Raw genomic sequence first — 11,538 nt, 5'->3', positions numbered from 1 at the left:
AACCGAGCTGAGCAAGTGTCCATACTGGGAGTTGTAGTTCACAACAGCTGAAGCCAGAGGTTGCTGACCCTTGGTTTATTATATATGAATGCATTCACCCGACAAGCGATGCATTATTAACGTGGGTCTTTCACCTTTGCCATATTATGTCAATTTAGATATGTGACATTTGGAAGTAATTTAGTACAACTTTTACTGCTAAATCAGATTTCACTAGAATAATAAAAATAACAGAATTCAGAGTTTCTAAAATAATTAATATTGGTGTTAGTAGGGTACCTAGTAATGGCTATAGTAATTGTTATAATAATAGCATTACTATATGAGTATATATAAAGAGAGAATAGTAGTACTACTAGTATTCATAGTCCTAGTGATATAGTATACAGAGTAGTATTTATAAAAAGAAAACTTTAGTAGTAGTAGTATATATACGGTGGTATTAATAACATTATATAGTATATATAGCATTAAGTTAAAAAAGAGAGAACATTAGTAGAAGTAATTATAGTACTTGTGATGTAGTATACATACTGTAGTATTTATAATAAAAAAAGAGAACATTAGTAGCAGTAATTATAGTACTTGTGATGTAGTATACATACTGTAGTATTTAGTTTTTAAAAAGAGAATAATAGTAATTATAATACTAGTGCTATAGCATACATAATAGTATTTATTAAAAGAGAACATTATTAGTAGTAATTATAGTACTAGTGATATTTTATACATAGTAGTGTTTATTAAAAGAGAACATTAGCAGTAGTAATTATAGTATTAGTGATATACATAGTATTATTTATAAAAAGAGAACATTGGTAGTAGTAATTATAGTACTAGAAATATAATATACATGGTATTTTTATAAAAAGAGAACATTTGAAGCAGTCATTATAGTACTAGTAATATAGTATACATAGTAGTATTTATAAAAAAAAAAGGACATTAGCAGTTGTAATTATAGTACTAGTGATATAAATGCATAGAAGTCTTTATAAAAAGAGAACATTAATAGTAGTAATTATAGTACTAGTAATATAGTATACATAGTAGTATGTATAAAAAAGAACATTGGTAGTTGTAATAATAGTACTAGTAATATAGTGTACATAATAGTATTAATAAATAGAGAACATTAGTAATAGTAATTATAGTACTAGTGATAGGTCTGCACTATACATAGTAGTATTTATAAAAAGGGAACATTAGTAGGTATTAAATTATCGTACTATCAATTACTATGAATTATAAGTCCTGAATAACCTAGAATTAGTTATTTTATTCGAATTAGTTATGAATTATAACTATACATAGACGTACCTATAAGAAGAGAACATTAGTAGTAGTAATAATTATTAGTACTAGTGATATAGTTTATAATACATGTATGAGATGTATTGTAATATTGCTGTAATACAAACATCATTTATAGCACAAATAGTATTTATAGCACATGTAATAAATGCATTTCTAGTAGTAGTATGGACAGTATACTTCATAGAGATAGTATTGATATAATTGATAGTAGTATGCCTTATTCTTATGTTGTGTGAAGTAATGTGTATTTTATATCACATATACGATCTTTATGATACTTTCCAGTTTCTGCATGAAGAAGACACACATGACTCATCTCTAGTCAAAATCCTTTACTTATAGTGGATTTTTAGCACAGGACCTGGCACATGCCATGTATGTACACTTACTGTATATCCTGTCACTTATGCAATCCAACAGATTTTTATTTGATGTATTTGTTTCTTATGAATAGAAGAGTAGAGCACTATGAAACAAGAGTCACATCATGGCTTTATGGTGTATCCTACTAGGTGGCTGGCCACTGACAGCCCCTCTCTGTAGAACTTGACCCTTGATGTGGAAGTGATCTTTGTGCTCCTGTCATCCCTGCATTACTCTTGTCATCTGGATGTTCCTTCTCCCAATGAATGGGCTCCCTGTGATCTTCATGCTTCCTCCTGTGTGTGGAAGGAGGGGTCAGCAGCACGGATCACTACTACTAGTGAGGAGACTGTCCTGCCTCTCTCATCTACATAAGACAGGAGGAGGTACTGGGACAGTGCAGCAGTCTACCTGTACCTGACACTTGTAGCCAGAGGACACTAGGCTCATCACACCACCAGACACCACGCAGGTAAGTCACTTACAGCTCTATTGCCTGTCACTGCCTTTATTTTCTTGTGTCTGATGTCTGGACCTTGACTGTTAGAAGAACAGCAGGTCCTTGGAGCATACACCTGGTGGTGATTTATCTTATTCACTTTTTTCTTCAGTAGACACTGTAGTCACCATGTCCAAGATGTCAGGGGACATGTACGATGAGACAGACTGCATCTGCTCTTATGGGATGAAACTCACCTGGGACATCAATGACCCCAAGCTCCCACAGGTGAGTGCAGCAACCCCAGGTAGAGGTGATCGTGACAGCACTGTCCCTTCTCTGTGCACACTATAGGCTGGATGGGAACCTGGGACTTCATGCAGAAGTTCAAAGACTCAGCCTCTACAAACAGTCCCTTTTGCACTAAGTAGAGCCTGACAGATACTTTCACACTGCATGCATGAAGAATGGAGGAATATGCTGCTTCAAAGCTTACAAATAACCACAAGGTCTAAAAAAACTTCAATACCAGTTGTCACCTTCACAGAAGATAATAATGCAAACCATGACAATAGGTTCTGGCTCTTAGAAATGTAATATAATGGCATATAATGCCAAGAAATGTAATATAATGGCATATAATGCCAGTCCTACACTGATATGTAGATAGCTAGGTACTGCTGAAGAACATGATGGTAGGTAGATAATAGCTAGTCATTGCTGAAGAACATGATAATTGTAGCAGCAGTTAGCATACACAGATATGCTGTATGGTCAATATGGACATGTGCACGTTTCTATCAGTCACACATCATTTTATTACCATCATTATTATAGTAGCCGCATAATATGAGGATGTTTCCTTTATATGAGGGGCTTATACAATTACTAGTTGTAGATCTCATAGTCAAGGGCAAGGCATTCCCTTCTTACAGGTGTCTGCTTTGCTGTTATTCCGCTTTCTGAGGCCCTAAACAACCTCCGTTTTGGTTGAATTAGAGGGAAGAATTCCGATGGAAAAATGACTTTGTAAGGGCTAGAAATAAAGACAATACAGACTTCATTTATGGTATAATAATTGTCATAGTAGTATTGGTACATCGTCTACGATTCATCATTAATTCATATTTTAAATAGAAAATAACTAGTGACAATAGAGACAATATTTACCTAATGCAATATATATATATATACACAGATGAAATTTGAAAAATTAGAATATCGTGCAAAGTTAATTTATTTCAGTAATGCGACTTAAAAGGTGAAACTAACATATGAGATAGACTGATTACATGCAAAGCGAGATATTTCAATCCTTTATTTGTTATAATTTGGATGATTATAGTTTATGAAACCCCAAAGTCTCAATTTTGATCCTTGTACCTTTGCTCAGGGGGTATGGATTAATTAGCTGACTAGAGTGTGACACTTTGAGCCTAAATTATTGAACCTTTTCACAAAATTCTAATTTGAAGCTGCATTAATGCAATTCCTTTTAATTTGCATTACTGAAATAAATGGACGTTTGCACCATATTCTAATTTTTTGAGTTTCACACACACACACACACACATATATATATATATATATATATATATATATATATTATACACGTATATCAATTACATTGGGGGAAATCTGGTATCTACTGTCATCAGTTATTTTATATTTTAATAAAGACATTTATTATATCTTATTTTATGATTATCTATCTATCTATCTATCTATTCTATCTATCTATTCTATCTATCTATTATCTGACTATCTATATCTATCTATCTATCTATCTATCTATCTATCTATCTATCTATCTATCTATCTATATATCTATATATCTATCTATCTTCCCATCCACCAATCTTTGTATCATTTTTCCTGGTATATTAATGATGAAGGCCAGTTCTTGGGCACCAGGTCCTGGTCTGGTCACACATGATGGACACCTCCACCAGCTCTCACAGACACCTTCCAGGCAGTGAGCACTTGTGCAGTGTCTACTGGGGACAATCCAGTGTGTACTCAGTAAAGCCTCAGCAAACATCCTCGTCTGAGCCATCAATGGGGACATGTCATCGCTGTTACTGAACTCTTCATTCTCATTTGTGAGCTGATAATCTATCGCCAAACATACATTGCTAATTATTATTATTATGTCATTGTACTACTGTTTTACTAAACGTTATATATCCTTATATTTCTGCACAGATTGTTATAAGCAATCAGAGATGCTGCTCAGAGCATAGGAGAGGACCTCAAACCCTCCAGAACTTATGTCACTTATCCTTCTACTAAACACTTTCATTTGTGTGTGTATAATACTAATGTAATAGTTCAGTGTTACATTATATTAATAATACATTATAGTAATATTTCATCCCAGGAAGAAAAACGCCTCAGAATAACTAAAATACTGTGACTACTATAAAATACTATGGCCACTATAAAATACTATGGCTACTATAAAATACTATGGCCACTATAAAATACTATGGCTACTATAAAATACTATGGCCACTATAAAATACTGTGACTACTATAAAATACTATAGCCACTATAAAATACTTTGGCCACTATAAAATACTATGGCTACTATAAAATACTATAGCCACTATAAAATACTATGGCTACTATATACTATTACTCAAGCAGAGCACAGCTCTGAAGTCGGTTTGTTTTCCTCATTGATTGGGAATTGTTTGCGACTTTGAGAAGCGATCTGCCACAATTTCATCAAGGGTTATAGGAAGTGGTTCCTTACTAGGTTTCAGCATTTCGTTTTAAATGCTGAAAAGAGGTTTACCATTTCTTGTAATGCTTCCAACACAGCAATAACGTTTTAGTTTTTTTTGTGTGTGTGTGTTATTTTTTATTTTTTGTTGCAAGTTTATGTTAGAAATGGGCAAGTACTATATCTTATAGTGGGATATGTGGATATACTTTGCATGTTAATATATATGCATATATATATATTATACTACTGTATATACTGTATAGTCCGATGAAGATACAACTGTGACAATTAGGTATTAGTTGTAGTACTAGGAAGTGACTGTATGTTGTGCTATTCCTGTAAATGTTCCTGTTTGGTTGTTTCAGGACATAAAGCTGTTTGACGCCTTCCAGGAGTGGACAGATGGCTATGTCAGGTTCATATACAGTGGAGAGGATAAACATTCTCAGCGCCACCTGAGTGGCTGGGCCATGAGGAACACCAATAACCACAACTGTCAGATCCTGAAGAAGTCCTGCCTGGGTGTAGTGGTCTGCAGCAGGAGCTGTACCCTGCCGGATGGGGGGAAGCTGCAGCTCAGGCCGGCAATCTGCGACAAGGCAAGAGGGAAGCAACAAAGTGAGTGGGCTCTCTTTACCATCACTTATATGCCAGTGCCCATTTTCTGTAATGCAGGACTCCCCAGTGTCACCAACTGTCACATGTGTCTCCAGAGCCATGGGGTGGGATACACTGAGCTATGTCACTTGAAACTGAATGTCAGTGCATGGTTCATTACTGAAGGTGGATCTGATTTGCAGCCTCTAGCCCAAGGATCAGCAACTTCCAGCACTCCAGTTCCTCTGAAACTACAACTCCCAGAATCCTCCTTTTACATCTATGGGAGTTACAAGAATAGCTGAGTAAGTGTGCATGCTGGGAGTTGTAGTTTCAAAGCAGCTGGAGTGCCTAAGGTTGCTGAACCCTGCTCTAGCCTGTGATTTCTATTGGTGACAAAGTCATATGTGCTGCTAATACTGCTGTACTGTGATGTCTATATTCATAATTGAAGGAAATATCACATTTCTGTTAGAGGTAACTTAAAATAATAATAATAATAATAATAATAATAATAATAATAAAATAATAATAATGATAGTAGTAGTAGTAGTAGTAGTAGTAGTAGTAGTAGTAGTAGTAAAACCTGCATTTAGGGATGTCTATATAATATGGATTATGTGGAAGTTTAGTGAAACAGCTACTGCACAAACACATTTCTATGGGTCCGCAAAAAAAACGGAATGTACTCCATGAGCATTCCATTTCCGTATGCAAGCTGCGGACAAGAATAGGACATGCTCTATCTTTTTGCGGAGCTGCGGACCCAAAATCGGGGCCGCGCTCCGCAATTGCGGCTGCAGACAGCACACTGTGTGCTGTCCGCATCCATTCCGTCCCCACAGAGAATGAATGGGTCCGCACCCATTCCACAAAATTGCGGAAAGGATGCGGACCCATTTTGCGGACGTGTGAATGGAGCCTTATTGTTCGCAAATCATGTTCCGTGACTCCATTCAAGTCAATGGGTCTGCAAAAAAACTGGAACACATATGGAAATGCATCGGTATGTCTTCCGTATCCGTTCAGTTTTTATGGAACCATCTATTGAAAATTTTATGCCCAGCCCAATTTTTTATATGTAATTACTGTATATGCCATACAGAAAAACGGAACGGAAACACAACGGAAACTAAAAACGGAACAACGTCGTGTGAACAAGCCCTTTCAATCCTAGTATTAAAAAGTTTTACCAAGTTTATAAATCCTAAATTTGTGTGGCTGCCATGTACAACTCCATGACCTATTATGTCATATATTAAAGGGGAATATTTATTAGGTTAGGCGTATAAGTGAGTGGTGCATCATATTTGAAGCATATTGTAGTTGCAGAAAAGTGGATGCCATTTTAACAAAGATCATCCATGAGCTGCAATAAACAATATCTGCATGGAAATTGACATTTTAAATCTGCATCATGTCAATTCTTTTTGTGGATTTTCACTGCAGATTTCACTTTTTGCAATGCATTACAGTTACATCTGCTTCAAAATCTGATGTAAACCATGAAGACTTTTTTTCTCTTTTCTGTGGGAACATACCCCTATAGTTGAAGTGTGATTATACAACAAAAGTATACACTGTACACTTTTAGCACCAGCAACATTTTGCTCATTAGGTATTATAAAAAGACAAAATGTTCTTCTACCTGAATGTCAGGAATTAAAATAAAATTACATATCCTGGTTAATATTTGTAACAATCATGTAATATATTATATTGTGTTTTGTGTTGTTTCTATTAGTGCAACAAAGTAATTGTCAGGGTTACAGAAATTATATCTGTTATATCTGCAGTAATTTGGATGAATGATCAATATAAGGCCTCTTTCACACTACCGTATGGCTATTTCAGTGTTTTGCGGTCTGTTTTTCACGGATCCGTTGTTCTGTTTTTTTTGTTTCCGTTGTGTTTCCATTTCCGTTCCGTTTTTCCTTTCCGTTTTTCCGTATGGCATATACAGTATACAGTAATTACATAGAAATAAATTGGGCTGGGCATAACATTTTCAATAGATGGTTCCACAAAAACAGAACGGATACGGAAGACATAAGGATGCATTTCCGTATGTGTTCAGTTTTTTTTGCGGACCCATTGACTTGAATGGAGCCACGGAACGTGATTTGCGGGCAATAATAGGACATGTTCTATCTTTTTCAACGGAAAAACGGAAATACGGAAACGGAATGCATATGGAGTACATTCCGTTATTTTTGCGGAACCATTGAAATTAATGGTTCCGTATACGGAACGCAAAAAACGGCCCAAAATTTGTGCAATTGAACCTATATAAAATATCTACAAAGAAACCTCTTCTAAAGATCGCCTGTTATCCAGACCAGATTTCCTGTGACAGATTTTCAGTTCTAACATGTTTTTTTTTTTCTTTTTTTTGGCCATTCTCTTTGGGAAGACTACTTTTCAATGCAATTTTGGGTGATTGTCTCAAAGAGGTTTTACTGTATCTATATGTTCTTGCTACTGTGTACTATGTTAATTAAAGGGGTTGTCTTACTTCAGCAAATGGCATTTATCATGTATTGTGATTGTCTATATTGCCTCCTTTGCTGGCTTGATTCATTTTTCCATCACATTATACACGGCTTATTTCCAGGGGTTACGACCACCCTAAAATCCAGTAGTGGTGGCCATGAAACACATTGATAAGGCTGAATGCACATATATCAGTTATGTCTGGCCAGTTTCTTTCTTTTTTTTTTTTTCTAAACTGGACACAACTGATACAGGTATATGTTTGGATAGTCCCAGACAGAAAAACGCAGCATACATAATTTTTCTGTCTAGAGTAACTTATATCCAGCATCACAACTGATGCTCCAGATGAATATGAAGGATCCCATAGAACAGTACAGGGTCACCTCTAGCTTCAGTTTTCCTCCTGAGTTTTCTGCACCACGCTGGAGAAAAACCTGAGCTGGATTGCCACCTATGTGTGAAGGAGCTCTAATAGGTTCTTTGTGTACTTTCTTTGCAGAAAAGCTCTGCAGTAATTGTAACTCCGCTCTAGAACTGATCCCTTGTCGAGGTCACAGTGGTTATCCAGTTACCAATTTCTGGCGCCTAGATGGTAAAGCCATCTTCTTTCAGGTAATTTATAAGAATGCAACATACCTGCAAGTTTTGTGTTATAATCACACAATGTGACGTGTACATAACAATAAATGCATCAGGGAAATGTGCGACTGCTAAATTCAGTTGGCCCATCCTTCTGGTAGTCTTCGTTATGGCTGAACAAAAAGAATGCAGAATAACATATTCTGCTAAAATAACCACGTAGGCTAATCAGTCAAGCAAGACCTTCTGATCCATATGTTCTAGTGGAATAATCTGCAGTAGTCACTCTGTTCTATAATAACAATTTCTGATTAATTTTCAGGCAAAGGGAGTTCATGACCATCCAAGACCAGAAAGTAAATCAGAGACAGAAGCCAGACGAAGTGCCGTGAAAAGACAAATGTCTTCTTCTCACCTGTCACAGAAAAAGAAGCTTCTGGAATCTGAGGTGAGGAAATAGCTCTCAGGAGCGGCTCTGTAGTGCACTTAGGTTTCGCTTCACGGAGCACAGCTATATGGTAGCTGACTGATGGCTCATTAACCTAACCCATTGTTCAATCTTATTGTGATTAATATCATTTGTGTTAATGAATGTATAAACACAACAGTTTTAGATCATTTCGAAATATCTTACAGGGCTGAATGTCATATATTTTCTGGTGCATCTTTCCAGACTATATAACATGTGCAAAAGGTTTCCAAGTGGAATTTATTTAAAGGGTCCCTTAGTTTTCAGAAAACTTTTTATATGTCATAGAGACATGTCAAAAGTTTTGATCTGTGGGGGTCTGAGTGTTGAGACCCCCACCACTTGCTGAAACGAGGAGAGAGAAGCCCTCGCATATGGTGCTGTTTCTCTTTGCTGCAGGAGATGTGACGTTGAATACTTTTGCGTTAATAAATACAAAAGTATCAAGGGAGTGATACCTTTATAGGCTAACCAGAAAAAATATATCGAAAGCTTCCAGAGCACAAACGCTCCTTCTTAAGGCAAGATTACAAATGAAAGACTGAGAAACAGGCAGAACACTTATAGAGACTACAGAAAAAGATGTACATGGGGGATGCATAATTAAGATAAGTCCGAAACAACAAGTGGACCTGGTCAGCAGAGACAATGTAGATTAGGGATTGGGAGTCTAACTGAGGGAGTCAAAGTAGTGGGTTATAAAACTAGGGGTAAGATTCAGTCCATCACTAATGACTGGAATGTAGTCATCATTTTAAATTCCCAGGTTTTCCTGTATCTGTCATTCTTAAAATTCTGTTTGGGAATTAACTTTTAAGTCGTCCATGGAGTGTCTTGGTCCAGAGAAATGGATTCCCTCAGTTGTATTGGCCTTGTGGTTTATCTTGAATCTGTATCAATTCTATCTCCTGAAGTGAAGAGACAGAGTGCGATATCCCAGCGCTTCTCTCTTCTAGTTCTAGTGATCATAGGGGTCTCATCACCCACACCAACCAACACCTTTGGTATGTCTCTATGACATATTAAAATTTTTCGAAAAACTCAGTGATCCTTTAAATAGATAAATGGAGAACATTTTGAAATAACTTTTGACCGACTGTCCACTAAAAGAATTGCCGTAGTGCTTGTACATAGTTAATGGGACACCTTTGGATTTGTAACAAGCCCAGAGATATTTTTCTATGCCAATTCCTACATTTTATCAGGAATCTGTATTATCCTTATATAGTATTTTATGCCCATATTGTATATATATTAAAAATGCTTATTAAAATGTGTAATTTCTCATCTCACTTTTCAGGTGGGAAGATACAATGATAGCGGTGGACATTTTCCTCATCCCATACCTTGCTTGGATGGAACAGAACGTCTCAGCCTTGTTGCAGATGGAAACTTTCCTCTTCCACCACAACATTTCACATCATTTCAGAATTCAGATCCTTACAAATCTAACCTTGATCCTGTGGGATACCAGGGAGATTCTGTAGCACCATTTTCAAAATGCTCTAATAGAATATATGTGCCCAGAACTCCATGTGGTTATGATTTCCATGTCCCTGGATACATGTCCTCCAATTCATACCCTCCACTGTATAAAGAAGCAGTGGGCAGTTTGCCTGATGCTGATCGAGCTCAGTTAAATGCACCTCAACCTAATCTTGGCATACTTGGCACACACGAGAGGAGTTATGATGGTGCTGGGAAGCACAATGGATGGAAACAAATATTTTCAAAAAGTGGATATGCGGACAGAAATGACTATGCCCAAATTCAACCAAACACTGGTCACTCTTATTACAATGCTGAATATCCATGCAGATATGCAAGGTCACCATCTCCAGCCTTACAAACTGTTATTACAACAACCACCAAGGTTTCATACCAGGCCTACAAACCTCCAGTGGTTAAATATGCTGACAATCTATGCGATATCAAAGCTCTGCAAAACTATCCGCACGTGCAGGACAGCATATCTGAAGGCAACTTTAGTGACATAAAAGCTCAAGATGATTTTACAGTCATCAGATCAGCACTAGGCTACCAAGAACCAATCCCAACAAAACCTGAGAGAGTGGACAACCTGGACTTTTATCGATATGGTACATGTATGGGCAATGGCTTCTCAGGACAGCCTTACCGATATGAAAACGCAGATTACTGAAATAGAGGCTAGGACATATTGAGCACCATTAGTAAACTTGATAAAGAAGTTACATGAATGTGAACAGTCCTTGTACATTAATATTATTTATGGAATTAGGCCTTTACAATTCAGGTTGACACTGTACAGATCATCGACCTGAGTTATGTAGGTTAACCTATTTCCAAAAGACAATCAGTTTACAGTATGTTTCAGTGGAAAGACATTTATGTGGTCTCTACTTTTGCGTAGTTAGCAGTCTGTTTTATGGTTCCATCTGTGTCAATATTTTTTATATTTCAATTTGCACAGGAGGCTATAAAATGTACATGCTTTGTAAAGCTTAAATGTGTTTTCTGGGATTTTAATATTGATGACCTATCCTCATAATAAGTCATCAATATAA

At 36.5% G+C, this 11,538-nt stretch overlaps 1 protein-coding gene across 1 annotated transcript; it reads left to right on the top strand.

Moving 5' to 3' along the window:
- The first annotated feature begins 2,308 nt into the window (after positions 1-2,308).
- Positions 2,309-11,153, top strand: GCM2 (glial cells missing transcription factor 2). Its single transcript, XM_040433413.1, has 5 exons — positions 2,309-2,407; positions 5,217-5,469; positions 8,444-8,556; positions 8,846-8,971; positions 10,293-11,153. The coding sequence occupies exons 1-5, from the start codon at positions 2,309-2,311 to the stop codon at positions 11,151-11,153; spliced, it is 1,452 nt and encodes a 483-aa protein (XP_040289347.1).
- Positions 11,154-11,538: the final 385 nt, after the last annotated feature.

Source organism: Bufo bufo, chromosome 5 (assembly GCF_905171765.1).
Source record: "Bufo bufo chromosome 5, aBufBuf1.1, whole genome shotgun sequence".
In the NCBI taxonomy this organism is placed as follows: Eukaryota; Metazoa; Chordata; class Amphibia; order Anura; family Bufonidae; genus Bufo; species Bufo bufo.
Note: the sequence above shows the minus strand (reverse complement) of the source record. Positions and strands in the feature narration are given on the sequence as shown.